This window comes from Lampris incognitus, chromosome 6 (genome assembly GCF_029633865.1).
Source record: "Lampris incognitus isolate fLamInc1 chromosome 6, fLamInc1.hap2, whole genome shotgun sequence".
Lineage (NCBI taxonomy): Eukaryota > Metazoa > Chordata > Actinopteri > Lampriformes > Lampridae > Lampris > Lampris incognitus.
The window spans coordinates 18,054,099-18,070,330 of NC_079216.1; the positions used below are offsets into that span (position 1 = coordinate 18,054,099).

General features: G+C 47.0%; 1 protein-coding gene across 1 annotated transcript in view; it reads left to right on the forward strand.

Moving 5' to 3' along the window:
• spg11 (SPG11 vesicle trafficking associated, spatacsin) overlaps positions 1–12,585 on the forward strand; it is an 89,739-nt gene extending 77,154 nt beyond the window's left edge. The window contains exons 31-41 of the mRNA XM_056282353.1: positions 773–1,475; positions 1,692–1,837; positions 2,870–3,074; positions 3,467–3,604; positions 3,869–4,002; positions 4,603–4,722; positions 6,330–6,498; positions 7,455–7,531; positions 7,740–7,895; positions 11,240–11,391; positions 12,074–12,585. Coding sequence (XP_056138328.1) covers positions 773–1,475; positions 1,692–1,837; positions 2,870–3,074; positions 3,467–3,604; positions 3,869–4,002; positions 4,603–4,722; positions 6,330–6,498; positions 7,455–7,531; positions 7,740–7,895; positions 11,240–11,391; positions 12,074–12,254 — 2,181 coding nt within the window. The 3' untranslated portion in view covers positions 12,255–12,585. The remainder of the gene's footprint in view (positions 1–772; positions 1,476–1,691; positions 1,838–2,869; positions 3,075–3,466; positions 3,605–3,868; positions 4,003–4,602; positions 4,723–6,329; positions 6,499–7,454; positions 7,532–7,739; positions 7,896–11,239; positions 11,392–12,073) is intronic.
• Positions 12,586–16,232: the final 3,647 nt, after the last annotated feature.

Consider the following 16,232-nt stretch of genomic DNA (forward strand, 5'->3'; position numbering starts at 1 on the left):
TGGTATAATGCACGGTTGCAACCAATACCTGCAGACACTGCGGCCCTCGAGGCCTGGAGTTTGACACCCCTGTTTTAGGGGGTCGGAAATTACCTAGTAATTTCCTAGTAATATGGTGGTAATTATCACGTAATTTCTTAGAAATAAGGTTGAAATTACCTTGTAATTTGGGTTAGGGTTAGTGTTAGGGTTGGCTGTAAAATTACCTGTAAAAACTACCACCTTATTACTAGGAAATTACAAGGTAATTTCAACCTTATTTCTAAGAAATTACTTGATAATTACCTCCTTATTACTAGGAAATTACTAGGTAATTTCCGACCCCCTAAAATAAAGTGTTACCGTAATATTTTGAATTTATCTGGTAATTGCTAATGCTGTTGTAAGTTGCTTTAGATAAAAACATCTACCAAATAGGGAAATGTAAATGTTAATGTCGAGGTAATATTAGTATTAATAATTATGATTAGTAATAATAATATTAATAAGTATTAGAATTATTAATATTAGTAAATTAGTATTTGTAATATTAATATTATTCTCATTAGTTGTTAGTTTTAATATTGAAACTAGTTTTAATACTAATACTGGTATAAAGATGGCTATTTCCCCTTTCTGCTGTGTTTCTCTGGATTAGATAGAGTAGTGGCTTCAGCCCAAATGATTAGAAATTACTCTTAGAGTGCAGAAATGAATCAACAAGGTTTCTGCAGAGACAGATATTACTTTATACAGGACAAAGGTTTTTAAATTTTATTTTTTCCTCATCTAGTTGCTCCAGGATGTGACAACCCAGAAGGCCAAGCAGCAGTGGAGCAGGATGGAGACACGTGTCAGTTTCTGGAAGAAATGCCACGACCAGTTCAAGACCCACAGCACTGACCCAGAGTCAGCCTCTCAGTTTTTCCTGTCCCAGGCAGAGGTTACGGGAGCCCCGTCAGAGCTGCTCAGCATCCAGGAGAGGTGCCTCCTGCTCTGTCTGGCCGGCCACTGGCTTTCCCTGCTCCACCATCTTCCCGTTGCTCGTCTGGAGGCTCTGGAGAAGCAGCTGTGGACCAGTCGGCTCCATCAGCAGGTCCTCCTATTTGCGATGGAGAAGGAGAGCGTGTTCAACCTGCCAGCGCCGGCTGTCAGTCCTGAACTGAACTCATATGAGGTGCTTATGAAAGAATTCTCCTTCTCCAACATTTCTGCCCTGAATCAGGACAAACACCTTAGACTGCCAGGTCCCTCTGATGAGCAGAAGAGTGACTCAGAATTGGGACCAGAGGAGCGGAGTTTTCTGGCCTCTCTGGTTGACCAGCTGTTGGATGAGGGTGGGATCTACGAGGCCAGCCGGGTCTGTTGGTACTTCTCTCTGTTTCACCGGAACATGTGCCTGGTGCTGCACTGCCGCGGCTTGGCCTCCGGGGAGCTGGACCCTCAACCGCAGGAAGTGACCTCAGAGGCCACGTCCAGGGGGAGTGTTGCTAGCTGTAAGTGTCCTTTGTTCTCTTCATCAGAGTTACAAAGGCAGTTAAACACAGCTAACTATTAAAATCCCATGAAAAACAGAGCAGATAATTAACAGATCAGAGAGAGCAGGTGCTATTTAGAAGTTGAAAATATTGCCAGCTTAGACCATCTCTCTCTCACTCTCTCACTCTCTCTCTCTCCCTCTCTCTCTCTCTCTCTCTCTCTCACTCTCTCAGCTTCATCGCCCAGCAGTCTGTCCTCCTTTGTGATGGTGCCCCTCCCTGAGGACCAGGTGGTTGGCCACCTCCAATCACTGGTCAGTGAGTGTTGCCACGGCAACAACTACTGCAAGCAGGTCCTCAGCCTCTACCAGCTCTCCAAGGTACCTGGAAATCCACAGACCACCGGAATATTTATTGGGTTGTTTTCACTGAGCAAGACCTTCAACCAACAGCCAGTTAACTGCCAAAGTGAATGATAGAGTAGACTCAGCAATGAGATACTAACAGACGTTTACCAATATTTGGTTGGTGGCTGGTCTGTATTTTTTTAAAGCGTTAGCTCTTCTGTGTTGTGCCACAGAAGAGATAACGCGTCAGGCCAGGACGCCACAGTCTACACCCATCTACAGGCCAGTAGCCACTCTTTCAAGGATGAGGATGTGCACGTCCTTGATAGGGAAAAACGCCATCTGTGTGAAGAGGGAATGACCATCCCTGAACCGGTGGGGGCCGGGGGGGGGGGGGGGGACTAAGCGTACATCTGTTGCCAACTTACAATGCTGTGATTGCAACTATTCCCCAATCCTCTGTGAATAGTACACATGGCCATTGAAACTCTAGTTAATGCTCACGGCAGTTTGCATATGAAACTGACCATTGTTTTCGGTCATTATGCCACGGTCTTGGGGTGGCACAGCGGCGCAGTGGTTAGTGCAATCGCCTCACACCAAGAGGAGTCCTGGGTTCTAACTCTGGGGTTGTCCATCCTTGGGGGTCGTCCCAGGACATTCTCTGTGCGGAGGTTGCATGTTGGCCTGTCCAGGGTGTTTCCCCGCCTGCCTCGCAATGACTGCTGGGATAGGCTCCAGCTTCCCCTGCGACCCGAATTCGGATAAGCAGCATGAATAATGGATGGATGGATGTCACTGTATTGTTTATAAGGGTGGGGATACCTGCAGTTGAGCCTGAAGAGGTCACTTCGATGAGTGATGAAACGTATCGGTCAGTTAACATTGTGTCCAGATGAACTGATTCACCTTTCTGTGATTTCCTTACCTGGATTATTGAGCATGCATCAAGATGTTCAGTAAAGTAAAATATGCAAACTAAAAGCTGTACTGATTAAAATTAAAAGCATGGCAAGTCTCCAACATACTCAAATTATATTACTGAGGCTCCTGTGTCTCCAACAGGAGCTGCAGTGTTCATTTAGAGAGATCTCCAAGGAGGATCCTCAGGTGGTGCTTGGGAAACTGCTGCTATCCAACCAGCCGGAGCGCTTCAAAAAAGCCCAGGCCTTCATCCGGGCGCAGGGCCTGACATCGGAATCCGTAGCCCAGCTGGTTTCTTCTGCTGTGGCCCAGGGCCTGCTGGCTGCTGCCCAGGAGTCAGAACCAGGTAAACGATGGCCCTCAGGACCATATCTAAAGAGTGATTGGCTGAGTTTTCTTTAACTGACAAGTCGCCAGTCAGCATCACAAAAGAGAGCAGAGACTGATGCTGACAACATGTCTCAGGATTCTCATAGATGTGGTTCCGGCCATTTAGCTGCATGTTACCCGGAGAGACTCGCGAGGCTTGTGGTAATAGAATGGGCGTAAGTTCCTAAATCACCATTGTTATTACCACCGATAGGAAGGAAGTCAAGTTGTGAGACACAGAAACCTGGAAATGGGGGCGACAAATGTTTTGTAACCCCGGAAGATCAGAGATAGAATTGATGTGCTTTTTTTCCAACTTTTTGGTGTGTGTGTGTGTGTGTTTGTGCACATTTCTGTCTGTGTGACCAGTTGAGAGGCAGGTTTACAGGCCATCCGATGGGAGAGAAGTTTTCCTCCAGCTGGTCAGATTGTGTGATGACCCCAACCTGGTGGGGATTAAGCTGCTGGAGCACCTCTCCACAGTACCACTGAGAGACCTGGAGTGTAGTAAGATGCTTACAAGTACACAAACACACAAAGTCACACTCACTCACATGCACACAGAAATAGTGACACGCACCAGGGTCGACTGGTTGTAGACTCCTGTAGCAAGATGTTTTACTCAAGAATGGCTCCTTTAGCTCGGTAAAGCTCTTTAGAAATCCTAGAAGTAAAGATGGTTCTACCAGACTGAGTAAAATCGTATTGAATATTCAAGCTGCCCCTTACCTTTCTGTTCTCACCTTCTCTCCCCCTCCCCTCCTCTTGTAGCTGTGGAGCTGTTGATTCTGGCCCATGACTGTTTCAGTGTGACCTGTAACATGGAGGGCATAGTCAGGGTCCTGCAGGCTGCGCGCCATCTCAGTCACGCCCACCTGGCCCCCAGTGAACACTATGGCCTCCTGGTGAGGCTGCCCACTGACACCCCTGACTCTGTCAGTGCCACACTAGAATATACATACACATTTGCATGTGCAGAACTTGGGCAGCACGGTGGCCTAGTGGTTAGCGCTGTCACCTCTCAGCGAGAAGGTCCTGGGTTCGAACCCTGGGGTCGTCCAACCTTGGGGGACATCCCAGGTCGTCCTCTGTGTGGAGTTTGCATGTTCTCCCCGTGTCTGCGGTGGGTTTTCTCCAGGTGCTCCGGTTTCTCCCACCATCAAAAAGACATGCATGTTAGGGTTAATACTCCTGTCTGTGACCCTGACTGAGGCATGGCGAGACGAACTGGAGTTGGTCCCCGGGTGCTGCACAGCGGCTGCCCACTGCCCCTAGCTACACAGCTAGGATGGGTTAAATGCTGAGCGTAATTTGCCCACAGGAATGAATAAAGTATCTCAGAATAAAAGAAAAAACCATGTATTAGTTGTGGGAGTATTCTTGTATGTAGAAAGTAATTTATTTTCGTCGTCATAATATCATGACACAAAAATGTCAGTCATTTATGTATTGTGTTGGTGCCCTTCAGTGGTTGTGTGTGTCTATGTGTATCCATATCCCTGCAGGTGCGTTTGTTGACAGGTATCGGCAGGTATAATGAGATGACCTACATCTTCGACCTGCTCCATCAGAACCACCGCTTTGAGATCCTGCTTAGGAAGAAACTGGAGACTGACCGAGGACAGGTCAGACACACACACGGAGACACGCACAGACTCTGCATCAAAAGGCGCACACACAAAAAGAACATATACTGAAGAGAATATACTGAACAACAACAACGACTTAATTTTGTGTAGCGCCTTTCAAGGAACCCGAGGACACTTTACACTCGATAGCAGCAAAAACTCACCCACACATTTCTTCATGTTTGATGGCCCTTTCATAGTTAAAGACGGAGGGAACATGGACGTCCGAGTAGTATAGTCTATTCCGTTGCCGACCAACATGGGGATCGTCGGTTCGAATCCCCATGTTACCTACAGCTTGGTCATGCGTCCCTAAAGACACGGTATGTGTCCTGGTCGCTGCACTAGCACCTCCTCTGGTCGGTCAGGGCACCTGTCCGGGGGGGGGGGGGGGGGGAATAGTGTGATCCTCCCATGCGCTACGTCCCCCTGGTGAAACTCCTCGCGGTCAGGTGAAAAGAAACGGCTGGTGACTCCACATGTATCGGAGGAGGCATGTGGTAGTCTGCAGCCCTCCCCGGATCGGCAGAGGGGGTAGAACACCAACCGGGATGGCTCAGGAGAGTGGGGTGATTGGCCAGGTACAATTGGGAAGAAAAAAGGGGAAAAGTCCAAAAAGAAAAAGATGGAGGGAACAAAAGTTATGCCGTTTGCAAATTCTAACGCAAACTAGTAGCTCGTTTTCATGAACCGACTGATTATACCGCGTTATGTCCCTTGGTCTGGGGAGGGTGCAACAATTGGTGTACTGGGTAACAGTGAGGTGAGGGTGCGACACAGTGAGACAAATGTATAAATATAATAAAATAAATATTTATTGAGACCATGACAGGACAAGGGAACCGAACTGTTGCCTAAACCATAAACTACTAACAAAAGCAACCCACCCTTGACGGTGCTGAAAAGCACCAAACCTAAAGACGGAGGATGGCAACCGCTCCTAACCTAGTGTGTCTAACAGGGGTAAGCTACGTGATGGGGTGTTTGCCCATGGGCATCTTACCTTGATCCCCTTGCCCAAAAGAACTAAACAAATTAAAGGCTAAACATAACTCAAAATAGTCAACATGCAAACTTAACCAAAAACGGGCCAGACATTACAAACACAAAGAAGCTACAGGGACAAAGACATCAACCCAAAGTGGCTACACCACACAAACTAAACTAGCTGGCCGGGGAACTGAACACATGTGGGGGGTTTAAATGGGAGACTGCACAGCTGATGGAAGTTGGTTGATTTGTTGGACCGGTTGATTAGGTGATGAACAGCACCTGGCGGATACCTGAATGTAGAGTCAGAGTGAGGGTTAGATACAAAAAGGCAACACAAAACAACCATACGGACACGCCCGTGTTCGTAACATACCATTACTGACTCACTGAGGACACCTACAGGTAGCTGATGTCATCCGGTTCGGCCTTCTACACAGTTACAAATAGACCTCAGTCTCAGTCTGTGACAGAAGGCTAAGAACATTTCCAGACCCCTGTTGTTCTACAGAGTTCGTACTGACAGCTCATACCATCTTCAGACTCCTGGTCTGTTAGACATGAATCTCGTGTAAATCCCACGTTAACTCCATGTTAAACCCTGCCCGTTCCAGAGCTCCGGCCTGAAGACTGCTCTGCTGGACTACATAAAGCGTTGTTTGCCGGGAGACAGTGAGAAACACAACATGGTGGCGCTGTGCTTCAGCATGCGACGGGAGATCGGGGAGAACCATGAGATGGCTGCCCGCACACAGCTAAAAATCATCGAGTCACAACCTTGGGGTGAGCTAAAGTTGGTGTTTAATTTGTTTTGTCTGTCTATTCCGTTGCCTGCCAACACGGGGATTGCCAGTTCGAATCCCCGTGTCGCCTCCGGTTTGCTTCGGGCGTCCCTGCAGACACAATTGGCCATGTCTGCGGGTGGGAAGCCGGATGTGGGTATGTGTCCTGGTCACTGCACTAGCGCCTCCTCTGGTCAGTCGGGGGAGACTGTTCAGGGGGGAGGGGGAACTGGGGGGAATAGTGTGATCCTCCCACGTGCTACATCCACCTGGTGAAACTCCTCACTGTCAAGTGAAAAGAAACGGAGGAGGAGGCATGTGGTAGTCTGCAGCCCTCCCCAGATCAGCAGAGGGGGTGGAGCAGTGCCCGGGACAGCTCAGGAGAGTGGGGTAATTAGACAGGTACAGTTGGCAATTGGGGCAAAAGGGGGGAAAATTTAAAAAAAACGTTTCTCACCACAAAAGTTTGTAAATGTGTGTGCATTGTGGAGATGATTAAATTCAGGATGCAACACACCTCCCTCTCCTTCTCTGTATAAGTGTGACAGTCTTTATCTATGAAGCTGTAGTTTTTGCATCTGTTGGGGTTTTGTTAGGTGGTGGAGGGTCAAATCAATGCTCAGTTTTATTTGTACAATAAATTGTTGTCATAAAGTCCCATGTAGGACAGGACATCTATGAGTCGTGATAAGATAATACAGTACCGTTGCATCAGTCCTATATTCATATCATACATCCCTGTCTTTAAAGGGTGTGAAGATGCCAATAGATAACATGCAGAACAAGTCTGACATCCACCAGTACTCATACTGCGCTTTGATTCACCAAAATCAATATTATTCAGCTTTACTTGGCTGTTGTGTCAGTGGCTGACTGCAAGTAGCCCCAAGGTCTGCTGAATCTGGATAAGGACAGATGCTTGAGGCTGCCATTCATTATTCTCTTCCCTTCACACAGTCGTAACCTCTGAACTTAAGAGCGCCCTGCAGAAGGTCCTGGCTCTGCTTAAGGATGCTGCGGAGAGCTACTCTAAGGTATGTATGTCATATACACCAAGGTAAAAATACACTGAACTACATTCACTTTGATGTATAGACTCTTGAGTTATGTACTTCAGTACAGTTACTCTGAGGTAAAGCTCAGCTAAACCGCGGTAATACCTTGGCCTGTGTCTGAGTGTTTGTTGATGTATTGTGTATGCATGCTATATGTGTGTGTGGATGTGTGTTGATGTGTTGCCAGGACTCGTGCGTGCGCCAGGCTGCCAGTTGTGTTAGAATGGCCAAGCTGGTTCTGCTGCAACTCCACTTCCTGAACCATGACTCAGACCAGCGTGTCATCAACCTCCTCCCTTCAGAGCTGCTCAGCACCATTGTGACTCTGCCGCGATGCTACCAGGTAGAAAATGCCCACATACACTTACACACTAACTTGGTCCCACAGTTCATACTGACGTACCTGATCTGTCTGTCTGTACAGTGTATGCACATATCACTCTATTTATAGACAATACATATAATTCTGCATAGACAGTAGGATATACTCAAGGCTCAGCGTTTTCGGTTTTTATTTTTCAAAGCCATCCAGAATGCCGAATTTCGCCACAAGAGGACACTGTTACATAACCTCACACGAACAGGAACAACTTTTGGATCCGTGGAAACATAAAATCCGGGTGAAAATCAGTTTAAAAATCTGGGTATTTTTTGGTGAAAATCGGTAAAAACCAAAAACGCTGAGCCTTGGATATACTGTATATCACTGTACATATAGAGAGTAGACTATATGACTAGATACATGATTGTACTTTCAGTATGCACAGTAGATTATATTCATTGTTATACATAGACTGGGGGCGGCACGGTGGTGCAGTGGTTAGCACGGTCGCCTCAGAGCAAGAGGGTCCTGGGTTCGAGCCCCGGGGTAGTCCAATCTTGGAAGTCATCTCGGGTCGTCCTCTGTGGGGAGTTTGCATGTTCTCCCCGTGTCTGCGTATGTAGGTCAGGTGAATCGGCCGTACTAAGTTGTCCCTAGGTGTGAATATGTGTGTGTGTCGGTCCTGTGATGGCCTGGTGGCCTGTCGATGGTGTCTCCCCACCTGCTGCCCGGTGACTGCTGGGATAGGCTCCAGCATCTCCACGACCCTGAGAGCAGGATAAGCGGTTTGAATAATGGATGGACACATAGACTGTGGACTACACATGTCACCTGACATACAGACAACAGACTATACATACAATATCTCTCTACACATATGACCATGTTGACTGGCTCCTGATGGATGCTGATGTGGATGTTGTTGAGTTTACCAGAAAATCCTATAGTCGTCCAAGTGGCGTTTCCTGTTTTGTATTGTATGTACTGGAACACTGTGCAGTGTGTGGTGTATTTTAAGTTCTGTCTGCTGTGTTTCGTCTCACATGCCCTGGCTGTGGAAAAGACTTGCGTCCTTGCAGACAACGAATGAATTTTCTCTTTGTCTATATGTTGGTTGGTCAGTATATCAGTCAGTCAGTCAGTTAAAACTCATTATATCAGTTGAACTTTATTTGTGTGGCAGATTTCGTACATAAAAATGCAATGCAATGCACTTCACACAGGAACAGATAAAAAAAGTGGTTCATCCGGGGCGTCCGGGTGACATGGCGGTCTATTCCGTTGCCTGCCCACTCGGGGATCGGCGGTTCAAATCCCCCGTGTTACCTCTGGCTTGGTCGGACATCCCTACAGACACAATTGGCCGTGTCTACGGGTGGGAAGCCGGATGTGGGTATGTGTCCTGGTCGCTGCACCAGCGCCTCCTCTGGTTGGTCGGGGCACCTGTTCGGGGGGACTGGGGGAAATGGCGTGATCCTCCCACGCGCTACGTCCCCTTGATGAAACTCCTCACTGTCAGGTGAAAAGAAGCGGCTGGTGACTCCACATGTATCGGAGGAGGCATGTGGTAGTCTGCAGCCCTTCCCGGATCGGCAGAGGAGGTGGAGCAGAGACCGGGACAGCTCGGAAGAGTGGGCTAATTGGCCAAGTACAAACCCCAATTCCAATGAAGTTGGGACGTTGTGTAAAACGTGAATAAAAACAGAATACAATGATTTGCAAATCCTTTTTGACCTATATTCAATTGAATACACTACAAAGACAAGATATTTAATGTTCATACTGATCAACTTTATTGTTTTTTGCAAATATTCACTCATTTTGAATTTGATGCCTGCAACACGTTCTAAAGAAGCTGGGACAGGGGCAACGAAAGACTGGGAAAGTTGAGGAATGCTCAAAAACCACCTGTTTGGAACATTCCACAGGTGAACAGGTTAATTGGAAACAGGTGAGTGTCATGATTGGGTATAAAAGGAGCATCCCCGAAAGGCTCAGTCGTTCACAAGCAAGGATGGGGCGAGGTTCACCACTTTGTGAACAACTGCGTGAGCAAATAGTCCAACAGTTTAAGAACAACGTTTCTCAACGTACAACTGCAAGGAATTTAGGGATTTCATCATCTACAGTCCATAATATCATAAAAAGATTCAGAGAATCCGGAGAAATCTCTGCACGTAAGCCAAGGCCGAAAACCAACATTGAATGCCCGTGACCTTCGACCCCTCAGGCGGCACTGCATTAAAAACCGACATCATTCTGTAAAGGATATTACCACATGGGTTCAGGAACACTTGGGAAAACCATCGTCAGTTAACACAGTTCGTCACTACATCTACAAGTGCAAGTTAAAACTCTCCCATGCAAAGCGAAAGCCATATATCAACAACACCCAGAAACGCCACCGGCTTCTCTGGGCCTTAGCTCATCTGAGATGGACTGACGCAAAGTGGAAACGTGTGCTGTGGTCTGACGAGTCCACATTTCAAATTGTTTTGGAAATCATGGACGTCGTGTCCTCCGGGCTAAAGAGGACAGGGACCATCCAGATTGTTATCAGTGCAAAGTTCAAAAGCCAGCATCTGTGATGGTATGGAGGTGTGTTAGTGCCCATGGCATCATGGGTAACTTGCACATCTGTGAAGGCACCATTAATGCTGAAAGGTACATACAGGTTTTGGAGCAACATATGCTGCCATCCAAGCGACGTCTTTTTCAGGGACATCCCTGCTTATTGTAGTAAAAGATTGCGGGTACTAGACTGGCCTGCCTGCAGTCCAGACCTGTCTCCCATTGAAAATGTGTGGCGCATTATGAAGCGCAAACTACGACAACGGAGACCCCGGACTGTTGAGCAACTGAAGTTGTACATCAAGCAAGAATGGGAAAGAATTCCACCTACAAAGCTTCAACAATTAGTATCCTCAGTTCCCAAATGCTTATTGAGTGTTGTTAAAAGGAAAGGTGATGTAACACAGTAGTAAACATAACCCTGTCCCAGTCTTTTTGGAACGTGTTGCAGGCATCAAATTCAAAATGAGTGAATATTTGCAAGAAAACAATAAAGTTTATCAGTTTGAACATTAAATTTCTTGTCTTTGTAGTGTATTCAATTGAATATAGGTCGAAAAGGATTTGCAAATCATTGCATTCTGTTTTTATTTACGTTTTACACAACGTCCCACCGTCATTGGAATTGGGGTTTGTGCAATTGGGGGGAAAAAGGGGGAAAAAATCCACAAAAAAACCATGGTTCATCCATGACCTAACTCAGGGAAGGAATTAATGATTGTCTAGGTGGGAATATGTGTGCGTTTCTGGTCAAAGGTCATTAAAAACCACTCCATATGTGTTCACTGCCTCAGGTGTTTGTTGTCTCTGAAGCATATAACTACAGCCCTGACTGGGCGGAGGTCCTGTACCAAAAGGTCATCCTGAACGGGGACTTTGTTTACCTGGAGGAGCTAAAACGACACCGGCCACTCACCGCTGGCCTGTTTGAGGACATCTCCAAAAAGTAAGTGAATCGCTCCACCTGTTGTAGTCGGAGATGGCTGAGCTCAACAGGTCTCCTCCACATCCGAAGTCACAAACATGTAGCATTAAATCTCAACAGAAACACAACCTCCTGCGTGTCCCCTGCTCGGTCTCCCTCTCAGATGTCCCATTGTCTCATTAGATGCATAAAAAGGGGCGTCCGGGTGGCGTGACGGTCTATTCCGTTGCATACCGACACGAAGATCACCGGTTCGAATCCCCGTGTTACCTCCAGCTTGGTCGGGCATCCCTACAGACACAATTGGCCGTGTCTGCGGGTGGGAAGTTGGATGTGGGTATGTGTCCTGGTTGCTGCACTAGCGCCTCCTCTGGTCAGTCAGGGCACCTGTTCAGGGGGGATGGGGAACTGGGGGGAATAGCGTGATCCTCCCACGCGCTACGTCCCCCTGGTGAAACTCCTCACTGTCAGGTGAAAAGAAGCAGCTGGCAACTCCACATGTATCGGAGGAGGCATGTGGTAGTCTGCAGACCTCCCCGGATCAGCAGAGGGGGTGGAGCAACGACCGGGACGGCTCTGAAGAGTGGGATAATTGGCCAAGTACAATTGGGGAGAAAAAGGGAGAAAATTCTAAACAAGAAAGGATAGAAAACGGGGTTATTTTCTCACTGCATTTTTTTTTCCTCCTCTTGTTGTCTCTCAGACTCAGTGTGTCCAGACCGCCGGGCAGCGCCACTCAGAATCTGAAGCGTCTGTTGGGCCACTGTGACGACATCTACACCCAGTACCGGCTAGCCTACCACCACCAGCTCCACGACCTGGCCAACATGCTGCTGCAAGACGCCAAGACCTCCAGCTACCTCAGCGACAAGCTGGGGAGCTGACTCCATCTTCTGTCCACTGGCTGACTGTCTTTTGTATTTCACCGGCTGACAGTTTGACTGACTGAACTGCTGCCAGCCTGCACCTTAATCAGCCAGGACGCTATGCCGCTGTACCAGTTAATGCGAGGCCCAGTAAACGGAACAGAAAAATCTGAAATCTTTCTGATGAAAAGAGGGTTTTTTTCTCTAAAACATCTTCTGTGGAGATGAATGGAATAAACTCACTAGTTTTTTTTCCTCTCACAAAATCAGTGAATAGAATAAATGATCTGTTGATCAAATGAAAATGACTTGAATATATTCGGAGTCTTTGAACGTCCATCCAGCCAGTGCCAAATTGTCCCGCTGTTATTGGGTAATAGTCCCTCTTACACCTTTAAACGTAAAATAACTGAGAACCTATCTATTAAAAGTGTTCGATCCTCCCTAAAAACGAGTATTGTGTCCTGGTCTGGTAACAACCTAGGAGGAAACGGACACATAAAATCTGACCAGGAAAACAGATATAACTCATATATCATCAGACACTGGGATCTGCCCACTAAAAGTGTAATCTTCTTCAGCTGGCCACTGGGTACCACTGTAGTTTTACATGATTTGAGTCCTGGGCACCGCTACTAGAGGAGCTGGTGCCTTGTGCGATCACATTGGTTGTACAGCCCATAGAGGGAGTTATTGGTTATATCCAGATGGTTAACCTGGGAGTATTAACCAGTAATCCTCTAATCAGTGAGTTCCCTCGATGCCACTGAGGATAGTGTACTCAACTGGATGATGACTCTTCTGACTGATCCACACCAGAGGCTGTAGTTATCATTATCACCACTAGATGCTGGTAAAATTGACTGTTTATGGGAACATCGACACACCATGCAGAGCCTGCTCTGGTGGCATTAGTATCCTATCAAGGCAGCTGAAACCTGCCTCTCTGTCAGGGCAGTAAATCAAAACAAACTCCAGGACTGGAACATGTTTTGATGGAGCTGCACTGATATCTTTCATGACTTGGACTCAATGACTTATCGGTTTGATAAAAGTTTAATATCTGAGTCAGCTCCCGCTCATTAATCTTATACGAGGCCTTGTTGTGCGCTGGGGTGAGGTTTTCAGCACACACACACACACACACCTCCATGATCCATGAAAGTACACCTTCCTGTTTTTGGGCGAGATGTGAAATGTAATGTCAACATACTAGGAAGTACATTTCCTGGGGAAAATGTACATTGCTCAGAGTGCTGGCGAGAATGAGGGATGAAAAAGAAAGATGGATGCAGCGTAATCTCTGAAGAAAGCAAGCGCTAACTTCTGAGCATTTCCCTCACAGTCCCAATAAAGTTTCAGGTCGCTAGCCATAAAACTATTATGGTTATCAAATGAACGGAAGCCAATAAGGGGTGAAGGAAACGGGGGAAGGAGCAGGGCCAGTAAATGAGTGGGTAAGGGAGAAGAGCTTTGGAAACTTTGGTGACTTCAGTTTGAAGTTTGCGGGGGCAAGAGGAGATTGACAAATGACTGGGAGTGAATTCGGCAGAATAAAGGGAGGATAAGGAGAGGAGAATGGGTTATTGTGTTGAAAGTTAGGAGCACACTTCAGGGATGGATGAAACAGGAAATTTGGTAACTAGTGTGAAAGCCGGGGAAAGTCTGTGGGGAAAAGGGGATGAAACGGAGGGATGGAGCAGGATATCAACTCACTCCATAAAAGCAGCATACTCTCATGGAAGTATTTAAATCGGGAGGGTTTTTTTCTGTGTCTTGCTCAAAAGCTCCAAGAGGAGTAGCATTGTTAAGAAATAGAAGAAGATGATGATGATGGAAGATTTCAGTTTTGTGCTGCTTTCAAATAACCCACAAACAAGAGAAAAAGAAACGCATTAGGAAGACTTTCGTTTATGAGGAGTGATAATTTTCTCATGAGCACCATTCTTTTTTAAAAGATCCTTTTCTCAGGTTTTGTCTTCATGGGATCAGAAATCAGTGGAGGTGGCGAGGAATTGGGGTGTAGAGAAAAGGGTAGACAAAGGTCCGATATGAACCAGGATGCTTGTCCGATTCAGCTGCTCTTACAAGCACACCAGTCAGACCAGCCTTTAGTCTGTATTATGGTAGATTTTTTTTACATTTGCTTTCCTTACTCGATAGGCCAGTAAAACCCAGCCACTGAGGATAGACCAGCCAGTGCATTCGTAGCGCCGGTCCCAAGCTCAGATAAATGGGGAGGGTTGAGTCAGGAGGGGCACCTGGTGTAAAACCTTTGCCAAATCAGCCAAATTGTAGCAGGGTGCCGGTGGAAATTATGCTACTGTTTGGAGCAGGAGAAGGGGAGGGGGAAGGCATGTCCAGAGGCAGCGAGAGAGGAGGAAGGGTAGGAGTGTGGAGGTGAGAGTTGAAACTTTGAATGTTGGCGCTATGACTGGTAAAGGGAGAGAGCTGGCTGATAGGATGGAGAGAAGGAAGGTAGATATACTGTATGTGCAAGAGACCAGGTGGAAGGGGAGTAAGGCCAGAAGCATCAGAGGAGGGTTTAAACTCTTCTACCATTGTGCGGATAGGAGGAGAAATTGAGTAGGGTAATTCTGAAGGAAGAGTATGTCAAAAGTGTGCTGGAGGTGAAGAGAGTGTCAGACAGTGATGAGTATGGAGCTGGAAATCGAAGGTGTGATGATGATTGTTATCAGTGCATATGCCCCGCAAGTTGGGTGTGAGATGAAACAGAGGGAAGAATTCTGGAGTGAGTGGATGATGTGGTGGAGAGGTTACCCAAGGAGGAGAGCATGGTGATTGGAGCAGACTTCAATGGGCATGTTGGTGAAGGGAACAGAGGTGAAGAGGAGGTGATGGGAAGGTATGGAGTCAAGAAGAGAAATGTGGAAGGACAGATGGTGGTGGATTTTGCGAAAAGGATGGAAATGGCTGTGGTGAATACATATTTCAAGAAGAGAGAGGAACACAGGGTGACGTATAAGAGTGGAGGAAAGTGCACACAGGTGGACTATATCTTACTTAGGACGCATGATCTGAAAGAGATTAGAGACTGCAAGGTGGTGACAGGGGAGAACGTAGCTAGGCAGCATCGGATGGTGGTCTGTAGGATGACTTTGTAAACCAAGAGGAGGAAGAGAGTGAAGGCAGAGCCAAGGATCAAATGTTGGAAGTTGAAGAAGGAAGACTGTTGTGTGGAGTTCAGGCAGGAGTTAAGACAGGCACTGGGTGGTAGTGAAGAGTTGCCGGATGGCTGGGCAACCACTGCAGAAATAGTGAGGAAGACAGCTAGGAAGGTACTCAGTGTGTCATCAGGACAGAGGAAGGAAGACAAGGAGACTTGGTGGTGGAATGAGGAAGTACAGCAAATTATACAGAGGAAGAGGTTGGCAAAGAAGAAGTGAAGGATTGCAAGATGGTTGTGAGACTGGCACTGACGAAAAGACAGGAGACGGAAGTGGCAGAGTTGAAGATGCTAAGATATTCATTGGGAGTGACGAAGAAGGACAGGATCAGGAAAGAGTATATTAGAGGGACAGCTCAGGTTGGACGGTCTGGATACAAAGGAAGAGAGGCGAGATTGAGATGGTTTGGTCATGTGCAGAGGAGAGATGCTGGGTATATTGGGAGAAGGATGCTGAGGCTGCTTTCCATCCCCCACACCAGCCTGCGGACTTTTAGGGATAGAGCCTTTAATGTGGCAGCCCCCACCCTTTGGAACGCTATTTCAGCAGAGATCTGCAACGTTGCTTCTTTGGACAATTCTAAAAGACTCCTGAAAATCTACCTTTTTACTCAGGTCTGTAGTCTTTTTGTTGTTCTTATCTAGTGTAAAGTGTCCTTGGGTTCCTTGAAAGGCGCTATACAATTCTAAGTTTTTGTTGTTGTTGTTGAAGATGGAGCTGCCAGGCAAGAGGACGCCAAAGAGGAGGTTTATAGATGTGGTGACAGAGGACATGCAGGTGGCTGGCATGACGGGAAGATGCAGAGGAC